Here is a 19,104-nt window from a genome sequence, read left to right as displayed (position 1 = left end):
ATTATTTTCAACTGTTGTATGTATATATACTCGACGGATTTGTTTTGTCACACTGTGAGCCTTGTGTTATAAAAACAATGAAAATATGTTGCTTTCTTAGTTTTTTTTTTAATTTCACATTTGTGAATTAAATCGTTCTGTTTTTTTAAATAATAAGAAAAGTCATAATATTTTATAATAAAGGGAAATATGATAATAGAAAAATATATTTTAAAAAATATTTCAAATTCATTTAGCATTAATAAATAAATAGTTAATCCCAAACTCTGCTTTATTGTCCTCTAGTTGGACACCAAACTTCTTCTTTCAAACTACTTCTTTTAAAAATGTAGAAGCATAGTGTATTGATCATTATAAGTCAACCTATATTGGAAAATGTAATTTTCCTTGTGTTTTTTTTTTTTCCTTTTTTTTTTTTTACCTGCAGGCAAAACTTGGGGGAAAAAAGTTCGCTTATGACTTCCGGTCAGGTGCTTCTCGTCACGTGACGGATTTGAGTTTTGTGTCGTGTAGCTCAGCTGACTGGAGTCAGCTCCCTGCTGCTTTTGTTGTTGTTTTTTTGGGTTAGTCTGGGATGCAGTAGACAGTTTTTCGTGGATTGAAACATGCAGCGATACGGGTCGGACACGGAGGGGGACGATACCCCGCTGCTTCGCCGAGGACACGAAGACAAAGTCCAAAGAGGTGAAACAAACAAAATATACGAAGCTAACTTAGCTAGCGTTAGCTAACAACAACGCCGCCCGATGGCGTGATTGTTTTCTGGTAACATATGTCTCAAACTCGCGCTTTTTTCGATGTTTTTGTTGGGTAAAAAAGCCGGAAAGCATCAAAGCTTACTTTATTAAGGTGTTTGCCTTTTGTAGCACTTTGTTCATTTAGCGAGGGCGCATTAATCATAACATAAACAACATTTAATAGAAGTAATCGCGACTAAAATGCCCCAAAACCACCTCAGATATGAATCAACATTGCTGTAAACTTTATTTAAACATAAAATTCTTTGTTAATTTAGCCAGCAGCGTCTCTTATATTGCTGATGTTATTTCCATGGTGTTGTATTACAGTGCAGTGTACAGGTATCCGGGTCCTGTGCACAGGGTTCACGCGGGTCCTTAAACTCTTAAAAAGGCATCGGATGTATTAATGTAAAGATAAGGCCTTAATTTGTATTAAAATGTCTTAAGTCGGTATTTCGATAGTCTTAGAAATGCTCAGACTTTGCAAGAATTATTTTATGAGTCATTGTTTTTAAATGTAATTTTAAAAAAAAATGCAAAGAAAACTCGCCAACAAAAGTATAAAAGTATTTCCCAGTTCTAACTTTTTTACCTGGACTGGAGTGGTTTATGCAGCAGTAATAAATAATTGTCGTTAACCTGAAGTAAAAACATGGTTTTTTTTTTTTCAATTTTTTTTCTTTTCAATTTTGGTCTTAAATTTAATCCCCACTGACATTAAAACCACTTTAAAAGTCTTAAATCTAACTTGTTTTAAACTGTAGGAACCCTGATAATGATAAAGTTAACATGTACCACAACTATCAGAAAGCTTTTGTTGCAGGGTGCATGTAAATATAAAATTTAAAAGCTTTCAAATGCTTTCTTCACATTCTGTGCCTTTGTACACTTGGTGAGATTTTAATTAGCCTGAGTCACGAGTTACGGAAATCTGTCATGAGCTCATATTTCAAGACATACTTACTGTGTACCTGAGATATGAGTCATGTCATGTTTTCATACCAGTGTTGGTTAGGAGATAATGCTTGTTTAACCCTTTGAAACCCGAGCTAACTGGCTTGATTTCTTTCAAAAACATCTGAAAAAGGCAATGAGCAGCAAAAGAAGAAATGACCCAACAATGGCAAAAAAAAGTGTGTGAAAAGTACAAGAAAATTATATGACAATTTGTTTTGAAAAAAAAGGAAAACAAAGAAATGACCTTGAAAATGTCCATTAAAACCATTAAGTTTTTTGCAATTTGTTCAACATTTCTTACCCAAGTTGCACATTGCCTGTTTTGAAAGAGGGTTATTAAATTCGCATCATGTGCCACCACAGAGCTCATCAGCCTGTTAGTGTGCATTATGTGTTTAATACAGGTGTGGTTTCATCTTTTCAAACATTTGACCTGACGAAGGTCCAAGCAGGATCCAAATGTTGTCTGAAATAACGTTGTGTGGCATGGAGTAAGTGTGCAGGCGTGACCCTTTTCCTAATTGCCTTTTCCCAAATGTTTTTGAAAGTTTTAATACTTGTGACAGGCATCTGAAAGTGGCACAAGAAAACTGATGTCATTTCAGGTTTCAAAGGGTTAAAGTCGTGCAACTTCTGAGCATGAAAGATGTGGCTCTAAGAAACAGTGTGTTTGTGTACAGGTGTATTGAGTTTTTTCTTGTTTAAACAAATATTGTTTTCCATGTAAACATGACAACCTGCCAGATAACGACACTGAAGTTTGTTGTTTGTCTTTTATAGAAGAGAACGGGTGAGTTAAACAGTAACAGTGGTTAACATAATGACAGTCATATCTTTAAGTTGTTGCACCTTATGACTTACTATACAGCCAGGTTCAGTGATGGAAGTAAATGGGACAAGACATGCAATTAAGACACAAAAATGAAGCACCGAGACAACTGCTTATTCTGCTGCATGACAGGAAATGAATCGGTTAGAACTTTCTTCAAAGATTTACCGACAGTGATAAAGTTAACATCTGTATTACTCTTGCAGTTTACAACATGGATTAGTTTGATGTTTTTTTTAAGGGTAGACCCATGTTGGTTTTTCAGGGCCGATATTAGTTATTATAGTTAATGAGACCGATAACAGATGTTAGTAACCGATATGCATTTACAATAAAATGAAATTCGTTCTGTCAATATTGAACATTTGGAATATAGCAAACTCCAACACATAACTTAGTTTAGCAGCTTTTTTATAAAGTCAAATGAAAATTTGAATACAAAAATAAAAAATAGATAAACTCCCTCAGATTTTACAAACTAAAAGTTTCTCCCATGCTGGCACCGTCTTTGCAATTTTTTCAATAAATTTTATCAGCAATCATTAAAATAAAACGCTGATACAGATAATCAGCAAAATGCCAAATGTTGGCCCCGATAATTGGGGGGCAACATTTGTCTGATAATCTGTTGAACTCTATTTTTTTACACAATAATAAAGTTAAACTATTTATTTTTTGGCTGCAGATTTAAGAAAGCAAAGAGGTCTCAAGATAAAACTTCAGGCTCAAGGAACTTGTGACCAGCATTTACTCTCTCTTTGGCATTTTCTAAATGATTCATTTAATGATTTAGGAAATTGTAGCTGCAATCTACGTTACACTTGATGAGTTATGATTACAGAGTTCCCACAGTCATGGAAAAACTGGAAAAGTAATTGAATTTCTAAATTGTTTTCCAGGCAAAAGTTTCCACAACAGTATAGATAAATTCTGAGGTTAAAAACAACAAACCAAAAAAAATCCAGGTTATTTATTTATTTATTGTATGTCTTTTCTGTACGGTGAAAGAATAGAAAACTAGACTCGTGCTGCACTGCTTAACTAACCAAGGTCTCACTGCTGTTTCTGTCTCTTCCTCATCCTGCAGCCCCAGCATGCTGTTCGTCACGGTATGGCCTGGCGCTGCTGTCCTCATTTGGCTTCTTCGTGGTCTACTCCTTGCGGGTAAACCTCAGTGTTGCCATGGTGGACATGCTTAACAACACCCAGCACCACAGCACCAACCACAGCGGCTCAGTGTGTCCTGCTCATGGCAACCCTCCTCCACGGCCCAGAAAAAACCACACGGTGAGCGCGAACGTGACCGTGGCTGATTAAGAAGAATGATAAAAACTGGTTGAACTGTTAAATGCATGCTGGGAGTGATTCAGTCCCACATAGGTGCATTTCCTTGATATGTTGAGTCTGTTTTGCCAAATAACACCAAGAGTTGAATTTTACTTGCACAATATAACTATATTAAATGAAATCCACTTTATCTGTAAACAGTGAGTATAAAGGCCAACTACCACAGCAGCAAAAACAGTGAGTCAATTAATCATTTTCAAAAACGGTTGGACTTTCAGTGTGTGATTTCACTCATTGTGTGTTCCTTGAGGGAGATTTTATAAACATGTTGTATTAATAAAGATTTGAAGGTGAAACCTGTTGGCTCAGTGGATAGAGCAGGTGCCTCATGTTTAGAGGCCACAGGTTCAATTCCAGCTTCAGCCCTTTGCAGCATGTCATCCCCTCTCTTTTCCCCCCCTTACACACTCGTACTGTCCTATCAATTAAAGGAAAAAATGCCTTAAAAATATCTTAAAAAACAAAAAAGAAAGATTTGAAGGCTGAAAGAGTCAGGCCAAGTACACCTATTTCAGTCATACAAACTGGTGTTTCTGGCTTTAAAATGCCTCTTTGGAAAACAATGGTTAGTGCTACGGTTGTGTTTTTCCATATTTGTCTGCTGTTTGTGGAAAAAAAATTAAACGTGACAGGCTTGTGTGAATCAGGAGACCAGAGTAGACATCTGATAATCAGCAGTTTGTCTTTGACGCAGAAAAACATGAACTCTTGGTCAACCCTCATTTTGCTGAACAATAGAATAAACTTGATGAGCCTCAGTTGAGCTTACTTAAATATATATTTACTACAACACACGTGATCATAGAAGCTTTTGGCAAAGCGCACCGAAAACTTAAAGTAACAGAACTATGATTCAGCTGTATATAAAGCTCTGTTTAACATTGAAGTCCGAAAATCTACCATTTCCCCTTCTTACAGTATCTTCACCTGGAGCCTCCTCACCTGCCTGCATGCAGACAGTGAAGGACTCTGAGGTCTATGTAAATATCTAAACCATTAACATGGACCAATCACACACCTTCATTCAGTTATTATCCACATTGACATTCAGATACTTTCATATTGCTAATTTTTCCATGATGGTCTTAAAAAAAATAAGCTCATGCAACAGTTTTCTGTACTGATGCACAACTGTAGCTATTTCTCTGAGTTTTTTGCCTTGTATGACACAGTAACATCAGAAATTCCCGTGCCACCATGTTTAGAAAAAGTCACAATTTACTGGAATACGAACTGTTTTGACATTTATACTATAACATTAATAACTGAGTATAAAAAACGTACCTGCCGTTGATTTAATTGTCAATTTATCCATGAACAAAACACTGCTGCAATCATCTAGACGTGCTTTTGTATCAATAAAATAGGTTGGCTGAGGAGTGCTACTTCACAAATGTAGGTTACCAAAACAGGTGTTCTTTGGATCCAAGGACCAAACCAAAATATAGCAATGCATGCTGTTTTGCAAAAGTTAAATGGCTTTACAGGTACAGTCTTCATCAGGGCATGTACCTTGTTTTTTTTGTATATTGACAAAAGTAAGAACAAGTCTAGCCTCTCCCCCCTTTTCTGGTGCTTTTGTATTATTTTACAACAGTTTTGCAAAAATGCTGTTATTTTCATGACATAAAAATGCTAAGAGTCTGCAGTGTCGGTGGCTGAGTGGATAAAGAAGGCACTCCATGAATAAAGGCAGTGTCCTTGCTGCAGCAGCCTCAGGTTCGACTCCCACTCAAGGCCCTTTGCGGCATGTTGTCCCCACTCTCTCTCCCCCTTTCATGCTATTGATCTCTCCTATCTAATAAAGGCTAAAATGCCAAAAAAAATCTTTAAAAAGAATGCTAAGAGTCCACAGCTGAAATCTTGGCTTTACTTACTGTGTGTTATTGCATATGTGTGTAAGCTTTAAAACAAGACAGTTGGAAAAAGAGGAACATAACAGTAAAGAGAAAGCATCAGACACATCCAAAAAATACACAGACTGATTAACAAAAACTCATGCACATGTACACATGAGGCATAAATGCTAAGTCTGTAATGTACGTCTTCATAATATTTGATTTAGCTTAATTCCTAATAAAACTCTCTATAACTCGTCCTCTCACAGGCCAGTGTGTACGACTGGAACTCGGAGACACAGGGCTGGATCCTCAGCTCCTTCTTCTACGGCTACATCCTGACACAGGTCCCTGGGGGCTACCTGGCCGGCCGCTATGGACCCAAGTGGCTGATGGGATTGGGGATCTTGGGAACTGTCATTTTTACGCTGCTCACCCCTGTGGCTGCTGACCTGGGTGCAAGCTACCTCATCGCTGTCAGGGTGCTGGAAGGGATCGGCGAGGTGGGCTGTTTGATTCTGACATAGAGACAGAGGGACACTGACAGACGAGTTTACATTATTTGTTGTTTGTACCAGAAGCATCAGCTGCACTGCAGCCAAATATAAAATAGTGGCTTTAAAATGTGTCTCTGAGCACCTATAATCAAGTGAGTGAGTGTTAATACTAAAATCTTAATAGAGTTGAGGACAGACAGCCAGAAACACTAGATGAAGAGACGGTTTACATGGATAAAAAGGTGGATAATTGATTGTTCCTGAGTTTTATTTGTGTTTGTTTTCAGGGAGTGACGTTCCCTGCAATGTACACCATGTGGGCAGCGTGGGCGCCACCGCTGGAGAGGAGCCGGCTTCTCACTATTTCCTACATCGGTAAGACACGCAAACACAAGGGGTACAGTAACACAAAGAAATACATTTCTATGTACACAAAACAGTGTAAATATAGGATGGTTTTTTTACAAAATAATTTAAGTTTGGTAGTGATATTTGCAACCCAATCACCAGAAAAAAATGTTGGTATTGTACATTTCTGCAAACCACAGGACCCGTACATTTGCACATTATTATGTAGCGGCTGCACTGAAACTTTACATAGTTTCGCTACTCACTTAAAATACCAGTTTTAGGGGCAGAATCCCTGCAGAAAACCTCTGATGTCTCTATTTAAAACAGCCACTTTCTGTGCCAATATCCCGATAGGAAAGCAGGGATATCTCTGTAAAAAACAACTGCTCTTTGTGGCACTATTCCTGCCTACAGATTACTGCAGAACACCTACATTTGGTGCCTGAAAAGGAGGTGGAAACACAGTAATGACTCGCCAAAACATAACCGCTTTTGTTGTTTGTTGGTCTCGAACATTGATCTGCAGCTTGGTAGGCATCTTGCCTTTGTGATACACCATCCACCTTTTGACGACAAGATCAGCTCATATATTATGTCACTTTAGAAACGATAGTATGATCTGTATGAAATATGCAAGAATAATGTTTTTGTATTATGCAGAAAAATATAAAGCCATCATTTTCTTCTGGTGGCTGTGCTGCTATTTTAACAGTCAATTAGTTATTGTAAATTAAGCCAAAGAAATCACTATAATCGATTAGGTGATTTAACAAACAAAAATGCCAAATAATTTGCAGCTTTTAGACAATTCGACAGACAAACTTTGACGACATTTCCACTATTTTCTAACACTTTATTGACTGAAAAATGAATCAGTCATTTAAAAAAAAACAATCAGATTAACCAATAGTGACAATAATCACTAACTGCATCCCTGTCTTTAGGCACTGTGAAACTTTCACTGATGTCTCACCCTAACACTGTTTACCTAAGGGGTTGGACTTCGCCACCTTTTGCACGGCATCATCTGTCATAATTGTTATTATTGACTTGTCTCTCTCTGTATACTCATCATTCAGTAGCTACACTGTTTGCATTCAGACAGCTGTGAGTTACAGATGTTTGTCTTTCTCTTCCACTCCAGGAGCCCAGCTGGGGACAGTGATAGCTCTTCCTTTGTCTGGTGAAATCTGTTTCTACCTGGACTGGACCTACGTTTTCTATATATTCGGTAATAACCCCGGGGTGTCACTAGTGGAGGGACGGGGAGACGTTGTTTTGTTTTCTCACAGTGATGATGAGCTCCACCCTGTTAGAGGGAATCAAGTTTGTGTGCATTACAACAGCTACTCTGTGGTTAAGCATTAGCCTCTCTCAACCTTAGTATGTCTCATTTTATTTTGATGTATTGGTTTAGTCACATTTCACACATTTCCTGTTCACTTGTTAGCACAGTAGCCTCTAAGCATTGTGCTGTAGGCCACGTTGTCATTGCATTGCTGTTTTTGCATAGACATCAAAATAAAGCCCCATTTGCACTGGACTGGTCTTGAAAGTGCTGTCATGAATAAGTTATGGAAATTTTGCATCATAGGAACACATGGAACCCTGTACTTAAAAAAAAAACCTTTATTGAATTAACATATCAGCTGAGTCTCATCGTGTCTGATTGGTAAAGTGCACACGATGCAATGTCCAACAAAAATGTTGACCGTCATGCTTATAGAAGGATATTTCTTTAACCTCAAGTGGCCTCTCCATTGATTAGTCACTGATGTTTTCCTTCAACACTGATCCACAGCAGTGTTTGTTTTTTAAAGTGTCAGACAAGCTGCTTCCAGTGTCTGTTCCTTTGTTCCTCTTTGGTCCGTGGAAACGATGATTTAGCAAGTTAAAGAGAAAAATGTGCTCACAGATGGAACCACTACAGAAGTTCCACGTTATGTTCCTGCTTATTTTCCTGGTAAACTACTAACACTACCACAAATTATCTCCATCTGTAAACCACTGGACAGATGTTCGTGTTAACACATGTTATTCTTCAGGTGAAGCAGATGTAATGAGTTGCTCAGACCGTAGTTCACTTTCAGGACAGACCACCAAAACAAAACTTCTGAAAACATCATCATAATCCGCGTAGCTGTTGACACATACAGTCTTTAATGTGGTGAAGTATTTATGCTGTATAAATGTTGACCTTCGGTAAAATGTGCTCACTTGTTTGTGTGTGCAGGTGCTGTTGGCCTGGTGTGGTTCGTCTTGTGGACCTTCCTCGTCTTTGACAGTCCAAACACACACCCACGGATATCAGAGCAGGAGAGACTCTACATCACTACCTCACTCAAGAACGAGGTAACAACACAAACCAGGCAGTCTGTGCTGTATGTTCTCAATTAAAAAATATAAAACGAGGTTTCATAGAGTCAGGGAACGATTTTTTTTTTTAAATTCACCTTATACATGTATAGGTGCTGTAATGGAGGACCTAGGCATGTTGACGTTCTTGAACAATTTTGCCAGAGAGAAAGTCATGGTCAGAATTACCAAAAAGGTGCTTTAATGCAGTTTCTTTACAGCAAGACAAGTTTATACATGTAGCACATTTCAGCAACAAAGTGCTTTACATAAAACATCAAGACAACATGCAAAAGAAACACATAAGTAAAGGGCATTTAAATACAATGTACAATAAGAAATATTTCATTTAATAAAAGGTGAAAAGAAAAGGTTTTCATCTTGATTGTAAAGTACAGAGTTGCAGAGGACCTGCAGTTTTCTGGGATTTTGTAAAATATGGTGCATAAAAACTGAACGCTGTTTCTCCATGTTTAGTTTTGACTCGGGACCCTGGATGGTTCATAATGTAGCAGAAAATCTGAAATGATTTTTTTTCCTTTGCTTTGTACAATTAAGCATTTTATAAACCAAGAGTAGTATTTTGAAATGAATTACTTGATGGACAGGAAACCAGCGTTAAGACCTCAAGATTTTAGCGATGTTATCCACTTTCTTGGGTCTGTGAGCTAAGCTTGTAGTTTCTCAGAAATCTGAATATACAGACAGGTTATTTTATGAAAAGTGATTTAAATGTTTATTGGACTGATACATTTTGACTTGCATTGCTAACATGGATTTAGGTCCCAAGTGTGTAACAAATATTATTCCCAGAAAAAGACAAAAGTAGAAATTAAGACATATATAGAAAGGCACAGAAAAAATGAGTTGTGATTTTTCTTCTGTTTTTTCTATGTAATTGTAACAGAGGATTAGATCCCACGTTGCCATTTTGGCACAGCGTACTGTTCTTCACTCTATTAAGACAGTAGTAGAGACAGTAGCTGCAGAGTGCTTTCAGGCATTTCCGGTCCAAGACAGTCATCAGATACTAATGTTGCATAATCTGAGTGTATTGCAGCATTTTATTTTCTTATCTGTCTTACTCAGCTGTTCAGTCACAACGCTCGCCATGACTCTGCAGTTCATGATGACATTCACACGCTCATGACTCTTAACACCTATATGCCTTTGAAGGCAGCGTGACAAAGTAAAGTAAAGTATAACTGTAGGATTATTTCCAGCTTGTTGCATCTAATTTCTGTGTTTTAAATCATGAACCAAACAGGAACACAACATTATACAATAAGTGTAAATAAAGAAATGTGTAATAAGATCTGTAAGGTGCAATCATTTTTTATTTCACGGTCTTCACAACAATATTTTGCGCAATATTTCTATTTCATCTGTAGCAGTCCTCTGTGCAATTACTCTTCTTCCAGCTCTTGCATGTAGACATTGTATATATTCTATATATTGTTATTGCTATTCCTATATCTCAACATAATTATATTTTTATATTTTTAACTTACATACTAGTTTTATACATTGGTATGTAGCATAAGGCACAGTTTTATATTTTGAACACTAAATTCTCAGCACATTATCCACATTATAATTTAATTTATAATATGGAACAACTAATTTTAAACAAAGTTGGAAGTAAAATTAATCATAGTCGAGCAAAAAATAATCACATATGTGTCTATTAATAATGGTGGATGGCTGCATTATTTTCTGCTTCCCATGTGTCCCAGCTGTCCTCCTCAGCAAGCAACATCCCCTGGCGATCCATAGTGACGTCCACACCACTGTTGGCCATCGTTGTGGCTCACTTCTCCTACAACTGGACCTTCTACACCCTCCTCACCCTGCTGCCAACCTACATGAAGGACATACTGGGGTTCAGCATACAGGAGGTGAGGTCAACTTCACAAATTCACTGATACTCAGAGGATCAATGGCAAACACTAATAGAAAGAGTCCAATGTGTGTGGATTAACAAGTAAAACTGTGTGCACTCAAAGACAGAAATATGCATACGCATTGTTTTCATCAGACCTATAAAGCCGTGCATACGCCTGATTCTTTTTGATAAAGCCCAGTCTTTGTGGCCCTGGGTGTGTGTGCACAATTTACACACCCACAGTTTGCCATAAATGGATGAAGACAGACCTTAAACATATGTTTGCATATTGATGCTTCTGCCTGTCCACTTTATTACATCAGTAAATGAAAAATAAGGTAAAGAAAGTGCCATGTCACCGATTATGTCACCTTGGCAAAGCTACCACTTGGTGCCAGAGCAGCTCTTATTATGCACGTTTGTAGATACATGTAGTGTCCGTACCACTAACTTATCATATTTCTGCCAACCATCATCACTAAAGTCTCTGTCATTGTTCTTATGAAACGTCAGGATGATGATCGGTGATTCATTCGTAATACTCATGCTGACACTGGCTTTACAAAGTGCTTCAAAAGTTAGGATCAAATTCAAATCATTTACAGGGAGATAATGGCTTAAATGTCAGTCTAGATATTAAAAAAACATTAAACTAATGACTCTTAACAATTTCAAACTTTATAATGCACCTTTGACTGACATTTTACAAAACGCTGTGTAGTCTACAAAATGCTAAAAATACTAAAATTGTTATCCATCTTTCATCTTATATTTTATCTCTACCTCATATCACCGGCTGGCATCTCAGCTAAAAACACGTGTACACGTGCTCTATAAAATACATTATGTACACACATTCTCACCGCTCATTCTTCCTTTATTAATACCAGTTAATGTTTGGGAAAGAGTATGCATGTTTGGTTTTTTGTGCTTATGCAGCAGTCATACATCTGGCCCCAGTCTTAGAAGATATTTGTCAGTAAGTGTATATAAGTCATAAAAATGTAACTAACTGAAGTAAAAATAGACAAGGGAGTTAAGTGGGTAAACCAAAACATGAAATTACAACACCAACATGTACATAATAACCAATCATGAAAATATTCACATTATGAGTTATTGTCTGCTGTCCACAATAGAACGGGATGCTGTCAGCTCTTCCTTACATCGGCTGCGCTGTGATGGCCGTGCTGAGTGGCCAGCTTGCCGATTACCTGCGCGAAACCCGCCACTACCGCACCGTCATTGTCAGGAAGTCCTTCAGCATTGTTGGTAAGAAATGACAATATCATAATTATTTTAGGTTGTGAAACTGACAACATGCTCTTGACTTCCAAATGCACCACCTCTGCTACTTCTGAAGACTGTTTATTGTTTTTTTGCAGGAATGATCGGACCAGCGGTGTTCCTGGTGGCAGCAGGATACACAGGCTGCAACTACACTTTGGCTGTGACCTTCCTCACCATCTCGTCTGCTCTGGGCGGAGTTTCGGCTTCTGGCTTCAACATCAACCACCTTGACATTGCGCCTTCGTAAGACTGACCAACCTCTATCACCAATGTGACTTTATAAATACAACAGAGAGATTCTGCACAAGATGCAGGAAAACCAAACCTAAAAGCCTAAAACTTACAAGAAAAACAAAAAAAAAAGTTATAATATTTATTTTTTGCACCCTCCCCACAGTCACTAATACTAAGTGTAATCTTGTATCACAATTTTCATCTTATATATTTAAGAATCTGAATTTTGCAATGATAAAATGGGTAATTTTTTTGTAGCCTTAATTGTACGTCCTGAAAAAGCACAGGAATGTTTTTTCTTACATTTATTCAGACACAATGATCAGCGTAGCAGTAAACTTCAGGAATCTGATTATACACATGCTCAGGATCTTCTTCCAGGTGTAAGATGAAGGTAATTCAAGAGTTAATACCTACTCTGGATCTCTAACAGTCAGTGTGCTTGTGTTTGCAGGTATGCTGGTATTCTCCTGGGAATCACCAACACCTTTGCCACCATTCCTGGCATGGTGGGACCAATCATAGGAAGCGCACTCACCACACATGTAAGGAACTCTTGTACATAATCACTTTTATTATTAACCATTCTGCACAGCGGGTTTGATTTTGTAAAATTTAACAGAGTAGTAACTGTTTTTTTCGAAAGGTCCAGACACCCTGAAACCTGAATCGACATCAGCTTTCTTGCGCTGTGTTCAGTTGCCTTTTACAAGCTATTGCACCCTTTGAAACCGGAGCGAATTGGTTTGATTTCTTTCAAAAACACGAGGGAAAAGGCCATTAATTCAATTGCAATAAACTAGTAAAGACAAGAAAGTTACCTAGAGATTAGTTTTGAAAAAGGGATGAGGACAATCGAAAAAATGTTTTAAAAAGCAAGAAAAAATGTTTCAAAAGAATTATATTTATAATTATTATAATTTCATATTTAAAAGTATGTTATACAAATCAGTTAAACAATGAAAGATCAGGAAATCACTCCGATTAGATTTTTTTTCCAACAAAAAAATAAATAAAAAATCAGAGTGCTGTCCTTATTATTGCTTCATTGTTACTTGCTTTTACTTGAGGATTCACAGCCCGGTTTATATATTATATTCATATTTCTTTCCTTTTTGTTTTATTTTGTCTTTTACCTTTCCTTTCTTTTCTTTTTTATTTTCAGGTGATTTTTTTTATGTATATATTTTTGTTACTAATTTCTTGCTGAGTTTTGGGCCATGACTTTTAATGTTGCTCATTACCTTCCTCCAATGTTTTTGAAAGTAATAAAACCAATTCGCTCAGGTTTCAAAGGGTTAAACACCTCTTCCAGTCTCATATCAACCACGCTGATGGTTACCAGTATGCAGTATGCTCTTTCTTGCTTTCTAACAGAGGTCACTCCAGGTGTCCTGACCTCAGGTGTCCCTTACCAAACAGATGGTGTCCTTACCTGGCTTTTTCCTTTCTAATTGGTTTATTCCGTGTTTATTCAGCACAGGATTAGCATGTAAACATTTGTCCTCCAGGGGGCGTCCATAGCTCTGTGAGAAAAGCAACTCAGTCATTATCAGAGTGTTTTTGTCTGGCTCGATCGTATATACATTAATATTGTTACTTTCTTTGTTATTATTTCCTTTACAAAGAGAATAGAAGCACTATCAGAGCACTATATTGTAAAATGGGGAGACATGAAACCATGCAGTCACTGTCGTTGTAATTAGCAGATTATAGATTTTGACCTCAGGCCGCCGCCACACAGTTGAGGACAAACAGTTTATTTGTCAAATAATCAAACTGTGTTGTTATTCAACAATGGCAACCAGGTTAAGATTTAAAAAGTCAATGAATCACATCATACATTAAGTTATTGAAAAAATACAGATATATATATATATCTTTTTTACACATATAAATGTAACAATGAAAGATCGTGACAGCACCCTCATTTGATTTTTTTTTAATATTTCCACCAAAAAAAACAAATTGGAGTACTGTCTTGATCTTTGCTTAATTGTTACTTTCATTGAATATTCAGGGCCCAGCATAAAAATTTTGAATCATGAGTGAGTGCTTTGAATTTTATTTTATTTTTACACAAAGAAACGTATATGTATTTTTTTTTATTTTCAGCACGTTTTCCATGTCTTATTCTTTCTTCTTTTTTTTGTTTAATTTCTTACTTTTTTTTAGTTTTCAGGTGATTTTCTCATGATTTTTTTGTTACTAATTTCTTGCTAATTTTTGGGCCATGTCTTGTAATGTTGCTCATTACCTTCTATATATATCTCTCTCTTTATTGCCAATATTATTGCTAATCCAAGATGCAACAAATTGTAAAATGTTGACCCTGTTAAGCTGTGTAAATATTGTTATCCTGAGCACTTTTACAGAATGCACCAGATAATGAGCTAAATCATTAATGACATACTTCTGCAATGAGGGTGAAGCCTTTTTAAAAATGTAAATACTAATTATTAATTTTTCTGATTGTCCTGTAGAAAGTCATAGAAGAATGGCAGATGGTTTTCTACATCGCCGCTGCCATCAACCTGTTCGGAGCGGTCTTCTACACTGTGTTCGGCCAAGGAACAGTGCAGCCGTGGGCCGTCCACACGTCCTACTCTCATGGAGACTGAGGCTGAGGACACTTGTCTGTTTGATAAATCAGATGGACAGGTATCAATCACTGGCATAACTCAACGGGTAATCAGCGAGAGATGCGTTCCAACCGCGCTGACTATTCTCAAAGTGCGGCTTACTAACAGTGAGTAACAGCCATAACACCCTGAGGACATTATTACTGTGACTGTGGGCACTCGAGAGTCACACAAACCCACAGTCACAGCAATAACAAAGAAGATTACAGTTTTAGTGAGGTGAATATTTCTCAGAGGCAAAAATAATCATTGAGCCACAGTAAATAGCTCTTAATAAGTGTCAGAGGAAGCTGTTATTATAAACTAAGCACTCTTGTCACCAACTAAAAAAAGGGAATGTAGCCAGTTCATTAGACAGCTGCAGGTTATCTAAACCTTGTTAATAGTCACGCATTAAGGTAAATAAGCTATGGAAGACAAATCATCTCAATATACTTCCTTTTTGGTGTTCAGGTTAACCAGTTAGCCACCGTCTTAGACTTAATTGTTATTTCTGCCTCCCGAGCACTTAAAAGTTTTCTAGCCCAAAATGCCACAGAGAACCCTTTTTAAGTTTTATTGCCACGTTAAGAGTCGACACCCTCGAGAAGAATGTTTTCTTTCACTTGTGTTGGTTAAGTTTGGGATAACACAAAATGTGAAACTTAAACTGAGTGCCAATTAGTTTTAAAGTGTTTAAAGGAATACTTCACCCCCAAATGGCCATTTGTATGAATTACTCACCTCTGTTACGTTGGATGTAGATAATGCTGCTTTTTCCCAAATGTCTGTGATGAACGAGAATCCAATTACCGAACTTGGTACTTTTAAGGGCACCAACAAAATGGAGTCAGCACTGGCAAATACTGATTTACAGTAAGGTACAAATTTTGGTACCTGAGGGGGCATCTGGGTTCAGATAGGAGGCAGAAGCGCCCTGAAGCCAGGAAGCTCTGTCGCTTCACACAGTGATAGTTTCAGCATTTAGTCTATTATCTTTTCTTTTTCTTTTCTTCTAGAGACAGAAGACTCTACTTGTGATTAGAGCAGAGAGAGAGCGAGACTATGTTACCTCTGTAACTTGTTCAGAAATTACATTTCTGCAGAGAGAATAAAGGTACAAATACTGAATTTCAGATAACAGTATCAGTTCAAATGTAAATGGTACCCAAACCTAGCAACCACATTTAACAACACCAAACTCCACATCAAAACATCTTTACAAGTCTCATTTATCCAGTCGTATGCTCATAACTTCCAAACAGCCCTTTCCGAACTGAACGGAAGATGGAAAAAACCCAGTAATTTTACCTCACTGAACACTGGAGCTGCTGCTCTACAGCTGCCTCCATCTGTTAGTTTGTGTTATTGTGTGACTTCTGTGTTTTAAAGGGTTAATTTGGACTCACCAAAGCCACACAATACCACAAACAATAACCAAGAACAACAGCTTCTGTGTTTAGTCAGGTAAAATAACTGTTTTTGTCAATGGAGTATGGCTTGGAAGAGTTTAGTGAGAATGGAGGTGTTTGGGAAGTACAATCGTGTGAATGAAATTTGAATTATACTGCAGGAGTTTTCATGTTTTGATATAGTTTTGCTGTTGTCATCAAAACTTTTGGATTCTTCATTCACTGCAGGCATGCGAGAAAAAGTTGTCTTCACGAATTCAGTATAACACGTGGTGAGTAACTGATGTACAAATGGTCATTAGGAGGGTGAAACATTTCCTTCAGTGGTTTGGTCCCAAACTAGACGCACACATTTGAAATCGTCTTTCCTGAGAGAACTTTGTGACCGCAAAGCACGCACAAACACTGGTTTGAGAAAATGCCTTAAAGTGAAGCCTCTTTTAATTAATTTTAAAGCTCTTTATCATTAATGGGATAGCAAAAGGACCTTTTTTTATATTTACTTGTTATATGTTGCTGTAAGGGATTTTATGTGCACAACAATATGTATTGTCTTTTCAGGTTTTGTCCACTAGGCACCTCTTTCAGTTTAGGTAGCAGCACTTCACTAATGCATGTGGAAAGCACGGGTCATGATATTTTCTATCTATAACACTAAAAAGATGTTTAGCTCTTAATGAAGAATAAGAAAAAAAAGTGCTTAAAGAGGTTTCTGGTGGACACATAGCCTTACTTTACTCACAGGATTTGCACTTTGTGTGTCAATGCTCAGGTACCTTATGTCTAACAAGGATTGAAAAGGATGTTTGACTACTTTTTACAGATTAGTTGATCTGCCACATTGAGGTATGTGTCCTCAATTTTTAAGCGGCAACTGAATTAGATCGCATTTTGAAATTATTTCACATAGCACAGTTAACTTAAAACATGGCTTGTGGTAATTCTTTACCTTAACTTTAACCTTTTCCACAAAGTTTGCACTCTACCATATAATAGTCTATGTACATAAATGTCTATGTAAATCAAAATCAAGCCACAAGGAAACTATAATTTCTGTCAACATGTAGCATCATCCCAATTTAAGATGCACTGCCTTATTACAGTAGCTCAAACGGGTTCTGACTATTTAGGACTGTATCGTTCCCATTAAGGGTTTCTCTATTTACAGCTTTTTTATTATTTCTTTTTTACGTTCAGTGTCTATATACAGAGAATGAAGGGATTTTTGTATGTGTATATTACAGTACATATACAGTATATAAAGTATGTACACCACCTTTACTGAGAGGGTAATCATTGTAAGCTTTCAGTCTGGAAACATTCCAGAAACATGTCTTAGGTCACTGTTATGTATTGTAAAAACTTCATTATATACAGCTATGCTCAAATCTGATATTGTGTTGGGTTATTATTTCAATATATATAACCTCTAACTGTCACAACTAACTAAAGGAATAATGTGCTTTTCATTATTGCAGTTCTGATTTTGTCTTTGAGTACTGAGAAAAAAAAAAAAACCTCTATCTGGACTATTAATTACCTTAAATGGACAGCTCACCCTAAAATCAAAAATACACGTTTTCCCTCTTACCTGTAGTGCTATTTATCAGTCTAGATTGTTTTGGTGTGAGCTGCAGAGTGTTGGAGATATCAGCTGACATCTCTACAGCTGATATCTCCAACACTAAGCAAATCACACCAAACTATCTAGATTACTAAATATGTACTTTGGAATTTGAATTTGTGTATTTTTGAATACTTTATAAAATCTCACACAACTCATAATACATTGCAATGAAGTAACTTTAAATTGCTACATACTAACACTAATGTTTTGAACCAAGAAACAGAAAAGTGACACAAACTGCAAAATATACAAATACACAATTTCAAAACCACACACACTAGCCTTATGCAACGTCTTATGGCATGAATTCTTCTTAAATGTACTCCTGAAGTAGTACCCCCTAAAGAAAAGGCTAAAAAAAGACTTTCTGTTAGTCAGCAGGAAAATCTCACATCACTCATTAGATACTGTAATAAATAACTTTATATTGATACACACTAACAAAAATGTTCAGGAACAAAAAACGGCCAGTGACACAAACTGCAAAATATAGATATACAATTTCAAAACCACACACACTAGCCTTGTGCAACTCCTTATATCTGGTATAAATTCCTCTTACATGTGCTACTGAAGTATTATCCCTAATGAAAAAAATAAAAAAAATAAAAAATAAAAAGCCTGTTAGTCAGCAGTGACCCTACCTTCAGAAATATTTTATAAAATCTCACACCATTCATAATACACTTTAATAAAGTAACCCAAACTGTTACATACTAACAGCCAGTGAAACAAACTGCAGAATAGCCAAAAACAGAGATAAGAGCAAAAATAGTAAGATAATAGTTGTTAAATCTCACTCCCTTTACACACAACAAAGCGAGCATTTTATGCAGATCGTCACTCTTTTGGAAACAGACTCACCTACAGCACACACATTAATCCAACTCTGCTCTGGCTGAGTCATAACTACAAACACAAATATTCCCGTATGGGCTGAACAGGGAACAACATGATCTTACCAAATGCTATTTTTAGAAATACTCGATAATGCATTTTGACATACATGTTGCTCAAAAGATCTACAGAAGCCAATAGATTCAGACATTTACGATTAGAAAAGACCCTTTCAGAACATGACAGCATCATTTCATAAGCACTGTATGTTTACCTAGAGATTA

The 19,104-nt window shown here is 36.9% G+C and overlaps 1 protein-coding gene across 1 annotated transcript; it reads left to right on the top strand.

Moving 5' to 3' along the window:
- The first annotated feature begins 563 nt into the window (after positions 1-563).
- slc17a5 (solute carrier family 17 member 5) lies at positions 564-17,749 on the top strand. The gene is made up of 11 exons (XM_042502250.1): positions 564-684; positions 3,614-3,813; positions 5,981-6,214; positions 6,496-6,583; positions 7,704-7,790; positions 8,793-8,911; positions 10,651-10,812; positions 11,939-12,071; positions 12,185-12,332; positions 12,778-12,868; positions 14,807-17,749. The coding sequence occupies exons 1-11, from the start codon at positions 606-608 to the stop codon at positions 14,942-14,944; spliced, it is 1,479 nt and encodes a 492-aa protein (XP_042358184.1). The 5' UTR covers positions 564-605; the 3' UTR covers positions 14,945-17,749.
- Positions 17,750-19,104: the final 1,355 nt, after the last annotated feature.

The sequence above is a fragment of the Plectropomus leopardus genome, chromosome 15 (assembly GCF_008729295.1).
Source record: "Plectropomus leopardus isolate mb chromosome 15, YSFRI_Pleo_2.0, whole genome shotgun sequence".
In the NCBI taxonomy this organism is placed as follows: domain Eukaryota; kingdom Metazoa; phylum Chordata; class Actinopteri; order Perciformes; family Serranidae; genus Plectropomus; species Plectropomus leopardus.
Note: the sequence above shows the minus strand (reverse complement) of the source record. Positions and strands in the feature narration are given on the sequence as shown.